General features: G+C 41.8%; 1 protein-coding gene across 1 annotated transcript in view; it reads right to left on the reverse strand.

Annotated features, from left to right (window-relative positions):
- The window catches only part of slc6a5 (solute carrier family 6 member 5), a 34,305-nt gene that overhangs the window by 9,243 nt on the left and 10,690 nt on the right, over positions 1-14,372 (reverse strand). Inside the window, exons 8-13 of the mRNA XM_049562166.1 lie at positions 13,539-13,673; positions 13,336-13,439; positions 12,770-12,894; positions 12,496-12,608; positions 5,357-5,488; positions 4,855-4,954 (exon numbers count right to left, since the gene is read on the reverse strand). Of these exons, the coding sequence (XP_049418123.1) occupies positions 4,855-4,954; positions 5,357-5,488; positions 12,496-12,608; positions 12,770-12,894; positions 13,336-13,439; positions 13,539-13,673 (709 nt within the window). The remainder of the gene's footprint in view (positions 1-4,854; positions 4,955-5,356; positions 5,489-12,495; positions 12,609-12,769; positions 12,895-13,335; positions 13,440-13,538; positions 13,674-14,372) is intronic.

Genomic DNA, 14,372 nt, shown 5'->3' on the forward strand with positions numbered 1-14,372 from the left:
GGGTCATTTTCTTCAAATGTGGAGTAACTAATTCAGGCTAACGAGCTGCTATCAGGCTACAATAATTACTATATCTTAAATAACACTGCCCTCTTATTTTGAATTAAATGCAAAAATGAGTAAAGACTTAAAAACATGATCAGCATTCATATGATGATGATGCTGATTGTGTGATGAGGTGGGTGTGTTGAACCTTCCCAGGATGCATAAGCCTGATTGTATTTGTGGACTTGTATTTTTACAGGTGTCACTTTGTTCTACATCGTGCTCCACCAGGTTTCTATTGTTTCCAGGCTGTTAAACATTAGATAGTACAAGTTAATGTGGTCAGACTACGAGTGATGTTGGTGCGTGATGAGGTGAGGATCTCCTAAATGAACGTACAAGCGACTTTTAAGTAATTATCATAACCCTACTAGGAAGACAAACTGTTACTATGACTTCTTGAAAAGCAAATTGATGAACATTTTTCAGCAAAGTGATTTTGGCAGGAGTAAGCATGGAGCCCACACTGTAACTAACTGCACTCCCTGAAGAAATATTATTATATTTTTGGAAAAATGAAACGGTGATTCCAGAGAGAAGCAGACAGAGGGGTCTACAGTCTGTGTTTGAAGGATATATCCAGGATGTCAAACTGACTCAGCAGCAACAACAGGTTAAAAAGACAAAGATAGTTAGAAGCTAAAGCCGAACTATAGGCTACAGATCACAGTGTTAAAGTGAACCACCACATCACTGCTGATCGCCACACAAGACAATGAATATAAAGGGAAACTTTGCTGATACTGAACCAGCTGTGTGGCATCGCAGTGTGTGCAGATGAACAGTGTTAGGCACACTGTGATGACACACAGCTGGTTGAATATGAGCAAAGTTTCCCTGCTTCCCTTCACTGGTTCCTGTGCAGCAGGGTCGGTCTTTGTTTCACTGTTATAATCATTAAAAAGCAAAAGCAGCATGTGTATACATTCAGTAGGCTATATCTTCAGTAGAGCTAGCTAAACCTACACTTCTCAGGGGTTGATTTTGGTTTTGGAACAGGGAAGAAACGTATATCTTTTCCCAACCTCTCCAGGTAACGAGTATCATTAATACACAACGTGCTGGCCCGATGCTACATTATGATTAGCCAGTCTGCGTGCGGGGGCGGGACTTAGCGAAGGGTCAATTGGTGCTATATGACCAGAGAAAACAGGGGAAATGGGCTGTGGCATTTGCTGTTGCTTGAAAGGTAGAAAACCTAAAACCAAAACAAGACATTTTGGCTCTCTGGATATTTTCTCTTTTTGGGACCATCCTCTGTAAACCCTAGAGATGGTTGTGCTGAAAATCCCAGTAAATACTCAGACCAGCCCGTCTGGCACCAACAACCATGCCACGTTCAAAGTCACTTTAATCACCTTTCTTCCCCATTCTGATGCTCGGTTTGAACTTGTCTACATGCTGAAATACACTGAGTTGCTGCCACATGATTGGCTGATTAGCTATTTGCATTAATGAGCAGTTGAACAGTAATAAACTGGCCAGTGAGTGTACGCGGTGTATACGATCTGTCGTTTGAGCATCAGTCCTCTCGTCATCTGGCCGATTTGAACTGGGAAATGAGTAGGGAGATCTGGCTGCTGGCAAGATGGAGGAAAGTTTACCTCACTTTATTTACACATACTACCCACATTTTTAAGATGCAAAGCTGGTTGGAATCAGCAGCGAATTTCTTTAATACGTTTTAGTGTTCAAATGACAAATTTTAATGTCAAACTAAATGCCATTCTGTCTCCACTGGTCTTTAAACAGTCAGAATATTTCAGCTGCGTTTAAGTATTTCTGCTCACAGTATCTCAAACTATCACTGAAATGCTTCTTTTTTTGTGCACAGACTTTTAATGTGTTTACATTTTTATCACATATAAGTATAGGTAACTCCATTAAGAACATTTAGTTCAGGTAATTACAGTGCAGATCATAATGACTTCTCAATAACCAGCATGTTCTCTTCTAAAATTATAATCAACACTTAAATTATAAATCTTAGAATAGAGCCGCTGCATTGAAAGATGACTTCATGTATGTGCTTCACAGTAAAACGTGAGTCAATCATGATCCAGCTAACTGTCAATAACTCTGCCGTTTTACAGGTTTGGCCTTCAGGACTTTACAGATATGGATTAAACCAGCTTTGAAGATCCCCCAAAAAATGCAGACTCATCGACATCGTCACCATCCTAATCTGGATAACTCGGTTATCCACATACTAACAGTGGGGCCCTGAGCTCTCCGCCTGTGTCTGTGACTTAGACATCACAACAGAGACACCTAGTGGTCACAGGTGGAATAACGTTTTGTACACAGCAGAGAAAGGGAGGTGGGAATTGCTGCCCAGTACAACATGAAGGACTTCTGGATGATGTTGTGACCGTTCTGGTTAAACAGTCAAGGTGCTTGAAATGTTTTTGCATCAGAGCTGCTGTAGCTGGTTTCATGAGCTGAAATTCAATTGAAATATCTTTGTATTAGACTGTTTTTTTCCATTCCAAAAGACGAGAATGTATTATTTCATCCGGACCGTCCTTGTTTCAGAATAGAAATGCCCCTGAAACAGCATTTTAATCCCCTGGGGTCCAAGACTATTGAAACTGATGTAGGTTTAGCAAATTATTCAAGAGCCACCACACTGATTTTACATGTTGAAGGCAGTTCACTTAACATAGGGAGAACTATGTGACCTGTGAAAATGGTTCTACAATATTTTCTGTGGCTCTGTAGGAGTTTTGTCAAGTCTGAGGAAATACCTCAAATGGCATCACTCAGCTTTCTCAGTTTGGGATGAGACTGCAAGTTTAACAGGAAGATGTGTCACAACCTGGGCCCAGTGAGCAGGATCCAGTGTTTAAGAAACTGCTTCAAATCTAAGCTCCGAAACAGAACGGTTTTCCTATAGCTGTGTTCAGGGACATCAGCAATGGTGTGATTGAGGTTCTGATTTCTGATGTTTAAAGAGCTGATTTTAAGTAGAATTTCCAACACATTTCACTCCGAACTCGTCACATATTGACGTTTGGTCATGGACTTCCCACGTCCACGTACCCTGGGTGCGTTGGTCGTTGATGCTCTGGGACACCGTGTCAAGTTCTGCCTGTACATGCATTGCCTTCTTTCAAAATACACTTCTGTTTTTACCGGAAATTTACGTTTACATACAGTCTCTTTCAAAATAAAAGCACTACGTTGGTACAACACCACGAATTTACTTTTTTTCCTTCAACAACAAATGCATATAGTTGGATTTAGGAAAAAAGAACAGGGTTTGCCTTTATAATCTTACGGGATGTGCACCACTCTCCTGAGTGAAAGTCAGTGTTTGTTGGACCCATCCATCACCACTCCCACACACCCCACTGGGATTTTCGCTGCCTAAACGTTTGTTCTTGTCCCACTGCGTTTCCCTCTGATGCTGCAGGACACCGTTAAACTAGAATGGCAACCAGCTGCATATCATGCTGACGTTTTTTTGACGCACAAGATACTGCCCAAGCGCCGGATTTTGATGACTACAGAGTGAGACCGCGCTCGAATTTCTGACCTACAAACAATGTAGTCTGTGAATTAAGATCTAGGTCAGTAAGCAACATATAGGTCCTTAAAGTGATAGAGCAGATTTATTTAAGTGGGGTTGTATGAGGTGCTTATCCATAGTCAATATATTACCTACAGATGATGGCAGTCAGCACGTCCCCATTTTGGAGAAGCAGGCAGGAGTCCCGCCTTGGAAGCAAAGTAATGTACTGCTTTGACAGGGGCAGCAGAAAAATGTATTTTAGCCACCCAAAAATTGATTATCAGTTTAAGTGTACACTATATTTACAGTATTTTTACCCCTTTACCTTGCCATCAGACAGCCCTTTACGAAGGGGAACTGAAGCCATTATCTATGCTCTCTTCCAAACCACCAGACTCCTTTGACAAAAACAGTAATTTTACCTTGCAGAACACAGGAGCTGCTGATCTACCACTGACTTGATCATCGGTTAGTTTATGTTGATGTGTGATTTTGGTGTTTTAAAGAGTTAGTGTGGATTCACCAAAGTCGCTCAAAGACACAAACAAAGTAACCAAGAGAGGCAGCGGTACGCCAGCAGCTCCCATGTTCTGCAAGGTCAAATTACTGTTTGGCAATCTTGAGAGAAAAGAATATTTATTTACATGTGCATATAAGTATGAGAAATGTGAAAAGTCTTTGGCGATTAGACCCCACCGTGATGTCATCTCTTCCAGGAAGGTGGTAAAGACAAAGACAGTTAGGACACCCATAGTCAGCTGATCGGTGGAAGTGGTGGGAATGGAACAGAGGGAGAATTGTGAATGGATATGGCATAAAGGAAGTCTTCCTGATTGAACGTATGCTGAGCTTCATTAGTCAAAGGAGTCTGGAGGAGTCTAGTGGCTTTGATGAAAGCACAGATGGGTATAGTAGCTTCAGTTCCTCATTAGAAAAGGCAGTCTGACGGCAAGGTAAAGCTGTGAAAATATTCGAAACACAGTGTACTCTTAAACTGATGCTTATTCTTTCTAAAATACATTTTGCTGCTGCCCTCGTCCACAGCCGCACACTGACTGGCTTCAATGGCAGCACTCCTGCCTGCTTTTCCAAACTGGGGATGTGTAATCGACATCTACTATAGGTAGATGCTTCTCTGAGAGACAAGAATAATGACGTCAGTGTGTTGTTTGTTCATTTTCATGTTGTGGGATGTAACATTAACATCACAGCCTCTAGTGGCTGCTTGCAGGGCTTCAGACTCTCAGTCTTTTAGGTCAAAGCTCATGAGATGAAACAGGATCAGTTGTACTCACCATAGAGGTAGGAAATCCCCACCAGCTCGAAAATCGCAATGATGACCAAAGAGTAGGAGGCTGCAAATGTGTCCACCAGCTGCAGCATGAACATCCCGCTCTGTCACAAACACAAACAAACTAAATATTACAAATCCAGCCAAAGCTTCATCTAATGATGACACCCCCTCCCCTTCATCCCTTTCCTTTTTTCCCACCTCTGGCTTGTCCATGGTCATAACTTTCACACTGACTTGTACCAGATCAAAAGAAATGACATGTATGAATCCTACTTTAGGCTGGATTTTCCCCTCTGAAGCTGTCGGGGGGGATTTTAATAAGACTCAGCCTCTCTTGTTCCACTCACTGAGCCTGTCCTCTGAAGGCCGCGACTTCGCTTTACATGCAGAAATCTGTCGGCTTATTCACAGAAAGAGTCGCAGGGTGCGGCGAGAATGTTCAAGTGTCTCCTGGGGGTGAGGGGTTGCATCGGTGTGTATATAGATGTGTTGTCATGTCGTACCTCTGTGATCATGGGAAATCCCAGGATGAAGAAGGAGATGCAGCAGACCAGGGTGAAGAGCGGTTTGTGTTTCCTCAAGTATTTGGGGAACTCGTCCGACACTGAGGTTACGATGGTCTCAATGGTGGCAAACTGGGTGGAAGGAAGAGGGGAGGAAGGGAAATGAGCCAGAGAAAAAAATGAAAGGGGAGAGAAGAGGGGATAGGGGAGGGAAAAGTATTTTTTTTTCCAGCTTTAATCACACATATGATGAAAGATGTTTAATCAAGACACAGCTCAAATTGTCAAAAGAAACTTAAAAAGTTCAAAGGTTAACTCTGAAACAAGTCATCATAGATCTTGATTGGCTGCCTCCACTAAAGAAATACTCAACACTGTCCAATCAGCCCAGTTTGCTGCAGCGTCTTCACTTAAAAAGCCTCCAGTCAGCAGATTTGCCTCATTTGACTCAGAGCAGCTGCTGCTGCCTGAATTCAGTATCCAGTGTTGTGAGGCGTTTGTCTCCAATTCACCCAGTAAACACATTTTTACCGTAATTTCATTTATTTCCAAACAAATAAAGAACATCACCCTAATCCTGAGGAGGAGGAGATTTCATTAGCAAATGTAACATGATGGTAAAATGGGCTCAGAACCCAAAGGACAGCAGTGGATGAATATATAAACAGGCAAATTGAGCGAGGTTGGTATAGTTTGTGTATGTGTGCGTGCGTGCTTTAGAAACCCACTGGCACCGAGCGATCTGCCTCCTCTCCACTCCTCTACTTCCTCCTGAGCTCCCAAAACTAATTTCCTGTCAACATCCCAAGCCTATTACCGCCGAGCTGCTCTCTACAACAAAGCCACCAGCCCTCTCCTCGGAGCCGCCGCTGCCAAGGCAAAGTAACATCATCATTTACTGTTACTGTTGACTTGTGTCTTAATGCGCCGCTGTGCCCTCTGCTCCTCTGCTCGGCTCAGGAGCGTCATGGTGCACTTAAAGGAGCTGATGTTTTATCTGGAATTGTTTGCCCAGGATTGTATCTGGAGGTGCTCTGGACTTTGAAAACATCCCGGAGATTGAAGTGTTTGTTCACTGAAGTTACATCAGGAATTAATCAGTGCAGCACTTGACACAATTAGAGTTCTGTAACTTAGAAGTGTAGCGGTGCATGGGTTGTTCTAAACAGGAGTCAGGTCAAAAGTAGTTGGGTGTCCATCCACATGTAGTGCAAACTTTGTCCAAAATTTCAAAAAATCTGCAAAAGAAAATGTAAATGTATGTGCTTTTCCATACACTACTGTAATGTGAATATTGGGAGTTGGGTAATCAAGATAAGCAGTAGGTGGCGCTAATTCCAGTCGGATGCCACTGCAGAAGAGGCCGCAGCGAGGTCATTTAAGGAGCGTTACTCAAACCTAAAATGAAGGAAAACTATGAATGTATAATAACGGAGAGGACACAGGACAACATAAAACACACCGAGTGTATAAGCTGATTTTATTTTATTTTTTTGCCCAGCTGGTTTTACTTTAACTACTACTAGTACTTTTGTCACTAATGTATTGTCACATCTAACATATGTTACTAGCGTAGTATACTACACATACTAGCAAACTAGAGTACGTTGTTGTTAAAAGAAGTCTGTGACATACGGATGCAAATGCCGGTTGCCGGGGTGTGAAAGTCCTGTGTTTGTTTGACTCATCCATGTCCCCTCCTACCCACAATTTAGAGGCTTCTTTTATATTTGTACATTATGTGTCACTTTTTATGCTACATCACATCACTTCTTCCTCTGCTCCTGTAATAATTACTACAGCCACTAGAGGGCGCAGCTTACGATAAAAAAACGTAAGTATGGGTTGTATGGGTCTACTTGCACCATCAACCTATGCTATAGTTTTTTACGCGATGACCTTTTCGCTGCCAAATGCTCCATGCTCCATTAGCTAATTGCTAACTTTGTATATTTGTTGTTTGGTCTGGAGCAGGTTTTGCACAGTGGATTTATCACAGCTTTTTAACTGAACACAGCCTGTACGCTGCTGAAATCAAGGTTGATAAGAGCTGCATTTGCAATAAAAACAAAACAATGACCTGAAAGACACTAAGTTGTCTTGCTTTGATCCAAATCAGGGACTTTGTCACAGGGTTGTATAATTGCCTAGAGTTGGTTCGTGTTCTCACGGCAGCATTTACAAGCGGACCAGATCAAATGCCTTGTGTGAGAAAGCTGCTCTTGATTGGTCAGAATTTCCATGTGGGAAAAATCCAGGAAGTAAAGCAAACGTTGAAGAAGAGTACACTTGCAAGATAAATGTGACACTTTCTAATGTCACAATGGAGGGACAACTACGCAGGTTGATTTTAGCGCTGCTCATCGTGGACTATATTGCTGTCATTGTTCATTTTAGTCAAACCATACAGTTTGAAAACGAGGCGCGGCTCCAACTAGAAAACAATGTTTTGATGCATTGGATGTGCTGAATGTGCATATTAAGGCAGTACAGGAGGAGGTGCACATTAATAATCCTCCAGGACTGTAACATGCTCAAACGAATGTGAGATTGTTTTAACCGAGCCAAACAGGGCAGGTGTGAAAGCACCCTAAAACTCTCCACAGAGCTGAAAGAAACTGCAGATTTGATGATTAGTCTCTGTGGGTTTTAATATATTTTTAGGGCAAAACTATTGAGAAAAATAGTATTTAAAAGTCCTTTAAAATGTATTTTTGTGATTCCATTTTGAAGTGCAAATATTAATTCATAATCTTAGGGAAGAATAAGGAAATAGTGATTTAATGATTATCTTCATTTTTTAATGAGTTTCTTGGTGTATTGTTTAACTGTATTTCATCAATAAATTGAGAACAGCTTTTTCTCATTGATTAATTAATTAATTGAATACAACCACATGCTGTTAAAGTCTATAAATATTCTGGTGGCACACTCAAGGCTCCATACTTACATAACATTACATCTGAGGCCTCAAGTCTCAGAGAAATTAATCTTGTCTATGGTCTATAAAATAGTGATAAATGCTCATCATCCACAGTCCAAGGTGCTGTCTTTAAATTCTCACAGTTGGATCTAAGAAGCTGGAACAACCCGACTTTAAATGTACTTCAATTGTACTTAAACTTAGATTTACTTCAGGGTTGCTGTTGCAAAACTTTAAGGTCAACTTAATTTCACTCACTTCAATCACACAGACCCCCTTCTGCTCAAGTACCTGGAGAGCTCCAGCACTTGAGCTGAAATCAGTCACAGTGGGTGGTGTGTATGGGTAATTATGTTAATTGGGTCAGTGTTTGCAGCATTTATACATAGCTGGATGCCAACACCAAAGTTGAGTGTTTACTTTGAGACTCTCGTTACTGACATAAAGGTTGCTGACGTTATGAAACCTAAGAGGTCTTCATCAGCAGACTGTGTGGCACAGCAGCCACAACAAAAACAGCGCTATTTTTTTTTAAAAGAATCATGTTCTTAAGGTGCTTATGAAAAATTACTGTTTGGTTCAGTCTCAGTGTTCTTCATCCTCACTACCCACAGCACCAGCTGCTGTTAGAAAAATGCCCTAATGGACCAGCTGTACACGACCTGCCCAGCACCAGACAACACTGAAACTAGAACCAAACACATTTAGGAAATAGCTGGTGAAGAAAGTATAAAACATAGCAGCTCATGAGCCAGATGTTTTTCTTCAGAGTAAGTGGAGACCTAACCAGAGATAAAATAAGATCCAGTGTTGTCCCTCAGTTCATCAGTAACTTAACTCCAGTGTGATGATAGTGTTGCTGTATCTATTAGATGTGTAAGTATGGGTTATAGGTTTCACGAGGCATTGTGGAGTTCTTCTGCCCCCAAGTGGCAAATAAGAGTCACTACTTTAGGAAGCAGATTTGCTTTCTTGTCTTCTGACATTCTGACAGGAGGATTGATATCACTTTCCAGCCCAGTCACCAGAAGAAAATGTTAGTATTTTACCATTCTGCAAACCACAAATATCTTACATTTGCACATTTCATACTGAGCTGAGTTTGTTATCTAAAGTTGGAGGAGATGGTGGATGGTGTGACACCTGGGTAAGATGCCTGCCAAGCTGCAGACCACTGTTCAAGACCAACAAACAACAAAAGTAGCTGTGATTTAGGAAGTCATTGCTGTGTTTCCAGCTGCTTTTTAGGCATGACAAGTGGTTGCCTTGTACAGAGACATTATTATGCCCCCCAGACTGGTTATTTTTAGCCATAGCATGATCTTTTTCCAACCATGACCATGTGGTTTTTGTGTCTTATCCGAACCACAAGGTTGTTGAAACATAAAGTTTCAACGTATCAGTGGTTTCCAACTGGTCCAGCCACTGGGTCCAGATTTCCCCTGAGTCATTACTTCCAGGTCCACACACTTTAAAACATTCATTGTCATACTTGTGTTTGGTCGTGTTGTTGAGCTAGTTGCTGTCTCTGTCAAGTACCTATTGGTTTGTCACTAACTCTATAGAAGGAAATGGCACTTCAAAATAAAAGCTCTGTGCCAAAAATTCACTGTGCTTCAAAATAACATCTTAAAGTTTTTTACAGACTTGACTTGGTCCATCCAGAATGGACTCATAACCCACTTCTGGACTGTGACCCACCAGCTTGGAACCACTGGGCTATATGAAAATGTGCAAATGTGACGTATCCTTGTTGCAGAAACGTACAGTGCCAACATTTTTCTGGTGATGGAGTTGCACTTGCATCTCTGTGCATTCAGGACACAGGCAGGTACAGCAGGTGTTTAGTCTAGCTCAGAACAAAGACTGAAAGCAGGAGGCACCTGTTAGCCTAGCCATAGTCTGAGTGGGCGGAAGTTCGTTGCATAGATCAGCCTCTCATTGGGCGGAACGAGCCACCCGCTGAAGTCCCGCCCTACCACTTCCGGTTGCAGTTTTCAACACGTCCTTTACTAACTTTTGCAGTGTTTGATCTTGCGGGAATGTAGCCATTTTTCTGCCATGGTTCGCGTCCTGTAGGCGATATTTTTGTGGGCATGTTACACCAAAACCTGTTTCCCCCCGGCAATATTTTTGCAAGTGCACTGTTGCTGTGACACTGCCCAGAACAATTGTGATTGGTTGAAAGAAATACAAGCAGCCGGGGCGTTTTTTTCTCCTATCTTAAAGTGAGAGTCGGCCCAGCCAGACCTTTCTTTTCTTGAGAAAGGTCTATGTGCTGAAAGAAGACAATGTGGATGTATGAGCAGCTAGCGTTAGCACAGAAACTATTTCTAAACAAACAACCACTGGAAACCGTTTACTATATGCAGCGTCATTCCTGTCCTCATAATGAGGTTTCGAGCTACTATGAACAAAACCCAGCTGACTCTTGGATGGATTAGAGGCTAGCTCGGTAGCTAACAACACAAAACATGTCCTATATATTAAAAACAAGTTGTTAAAAGGAGTCAACAGAGCTAGGCTAACAGATCCCACTGCTTTCATTCATTATGCTAAATTAGGCCAATCATCTCCTGGATTTATGTTATTTTCTCATCTTATGCTGCGTTCCAGGCAAGTTTCTGAGCCCATAAGTCACCACTTCAAGTCACGACTCATGACTTCATAGTGTTCCAGACAAGTCACGCCAAACTGTCAAAGCAACAAGGCGGACCATGCGGGGTTTATGTTTGTGTATGATCACTTCTATCACCAAAGGTGCTGGTTCCTTGCTCATTTGAGTGAAACGGAGGAGGAGAAACGGCGCATAAGGTCACAGATGCTATTATACTTTTTATTTTACGTTATCTGTGTTTTGGGAAATGTATTTTGTATTGATTTATTCTTGCACTGGAAACTAGCTGTTAAAGCGGCTGCCAATAATGCGTTAACATTAGGGTTATTTTTATCTATTTCTCACCGTGTATCACCTGCATCAACACCACATCAGTGGGGCTGCCATTGTTGTTTAGAGGAGTAAGGTAATTGGTTTAGAGGGCTGTGTGACGTCAGAGAGCGTAACTGGGAGTACATCGATCTGGTACGAGTTCACTGGTGGAAAGTTACGGGTTTGACTGCTGTTCCAGTGCACTTTCACGGGTCGAAGGTTGTAAAAACACGAGTTGCGGGTTGCCTGGAACACGCCATTAATCTGGCTAAAATGACAATGTATTTATCGTTGTGCTGAATTTTTCCGAACAAGCTAAACTCCTAAATGTTCAATGGTGTCTTTAAAGCTGGCACTTATGAAAGTGAAGATCTGTAAAATGTCTTTGTTCTGGAAGATTATCCTTATATGAGGAGTCACATACTCTGACGATCAGTTTAAATTGATCTTTCCTGTAATCATGGCTATTTTAGAGATAAAAACTGTGTAATTCAGATATCAAATACATTGTTTACTTTGAAATAATTTGGGTCCCCAAAAGAAGTGAAATGATTAAAGTTTCCATTTAGTCGACGTCCCCACTGCGTTGCATGATAAAGGAGAATACTGCTGGAAGCATTTTTCCCCCAAATACCCTTTGAGTTTGAATTTGTTTACTAGTCCAGAGAAGCAGAGGTGCCTCAACGGTGCAATGGGGCTGTAAATATTTTGGGAGCCACAGTATGTTCAGCTGATATTTATTGATCCAGTTCTAGCAGTGCTAACTCTAATGTCACCTTCTGTTTCTGTTGTGAAGAGTGAAGAAGAGCTTGTTACAGACATTTCTGTGCACTTGACACTGTCACAGGACCTGTTCCTGAATACATTTGCACACATTTTGATGCTGAGCTTTCAGTGTCTTTTACCAGTGACTGCTGATTTCTTCTATTCTTATTGAAGCTGATGCTCAGAGTGATCTTTGTCTCTGTCTGCCCTTTCAGTTGTCAGTCTGGTTAAACTATTGTACAGCATTTTGCTCTCCATGTACAAAACAAAACCTTCATTCAAAATCATATCTATTTGTCAAGCGAACTCTCGACAACCTAAAAGCACCAAAGGCCAATTGAAAATATAAAGTCCTCTTAGACATCTGACTGGACCCAATCAAGCTACTGTGGCAGGCGATTCTTAACCTTTGAACGACAGTTTAAGAGTGAAAGTGTGTAGACATACAATACACACACACACACACACACACACACACACACACACACACACACACACACAAACTGAAGGAGCAGTGGTTACCATGGTATCCAGGCCAAGAGTCAGAAGCATGAGGAAGAAGATGATCGCCCAGAAAGGAGACAGTGGAAGTCTGGTCAGAGCCTCTGGATACACCACGAACGCTATGCCTGGACCTGACATACACACACACACACACACACACACACACACAGATGTAAATTAGGATGCACACACCATCTCAGCGGCAGATACAAAGCTCAAACTTTCAGGTGCATTTGAAGTGAGCAGCGCCGGTCTACTGCTGCTGCTGCCGCCTGCTGCTGTGGTATCTTACCTTCATCTGCCACCTTCTCTATCGGCACTTTCAACTCATGTGCCATGAAACCAATGACCGAGAAGATGACAAACCCCGCAAATATACTGGTGGCACTGTTTGTACATGTCACAATAATAGTATCCCTGCAGGGTAAAAGAGGAAAGACAGAAACAGGAGCTAAATAAGCAAATGCCTGATTCAGTGTTGGAAATTGTGACGCAAAATTCAAAACATGCTACATATAACAAGTGCTATTTAATGTAATATTGCTCTGTTATTTGCTACAAGACAAGACATCACTGGCTTGTGAACACACAGATAAGAGATGCAATGGTACCATCTCGTGGCGGATCTAAATACTGCATTTAGAGGGCTCTAAATGTGTTAAGCATTTACAGAGGGTGAACACAGGGGGGCGTAGTGCTTTAAATTGTACAATGTTCACGATCATTTGAAATGAAAGAAACACTGCTGGCTGCAAAGAGTGACACTTATTACAGACATTTCTATCAGACAAACAGTGTGTCTACAGTGACAGTTTGAATGTGTCTGCCAGAAGCATGGTTTACCTTTTGTGTGTTTACCTGTAGCAGTTATTGTGGAACTTATTGTATGAGGAGAGAGTGATGAGGCCTCCCCAAGCAGCCGACAGAGAGAAGAAGATCTGAGTGGCTGCGTCTTTCCACACCTGGCAGAGGAGGAGAGGGGGAGCTGCAGGTAAGGAGCAGGAAGGGACAAACAGTGCAAGACACATGATGGTTTAATTTGAAGAGCAGGTGTCAGGTACCTTTGCATCGTTCAGTTTCTCCCACTTTGGTGTGATAAAGTAAAGGATGCCGTCGAAGGCACCGGGAAGGGTCACTCCTCTGATGAGCAGGATGACCAGCACCACGTAGGGAAATGTGGCTGTGAAATACACCACCTGAGCAGAGAGGAGGAAGGAGACACAAAAATATAACGACTGAAGATAGCCAAAGCAGTTTTATTTTTATTGCCTAATTTCATCAATTACAAATTTGTCTCAAAAGGCACATCTGTACAGCATATCCTAAGAAATCAATACAGTGGAAATTAAAGGCTCTTTAAAGAGACTATTTTTCTTCTTTAGAGTCTGGATACTTATCTTCACGTGTCATTTTTATCTCTCCCTTTCTGCAGTGTATGCCATATTCTTTTTATTTTTCATTTCTTTTTTATGCCGTTCTTAGTACAGTTGTTAAAGCGTCAAACCCAAATTTAGATCTAGCTATTACAAAAAGTCTGCATATGAACTGAAAGTTAAGTTTCTTCGGCAACATGACTGTGAGGGATTATTTCCTGAAGCAGAGCAGCTTTGTGACACAAGAACATCACATCTAAATATATAAATGAGACGCTGGGGAAATTTAGTCAGTATAAATTAACTAATAGGTTTGACTTTACTCCCTCTAAGCTTTACAGGATGGGTCTACTGGCGGATAATTTACGGTGGAGTGTCTGACAGAAACAGGAACATGTCTACATGCAATCTGGGGATGTAAACTGGTTAACCCATTGTGGGGGAAAAGTTGCAGATCACATAGGGAAGTTGTTGGGTATGATGGTGTAGTATCTGAAGTTCTACATGGTATTTGATGTCCTG

The sequence above is a fragment of the Epinephelus fuscoguttatus genome, linkage group LG2, assembly GCF_011397635.1.
Source record: "Epinephelus fuscoguttatus linkage group LG2, E.fuscoguttatus.final_Chr_v1".
NCBI classification, from domain to species: Eukaryota; Metazoa; Chordata; class Actinopteri; order Perciformes; family Serranidae; genus Epinephelus; species Epinephelus fuscoguttatus.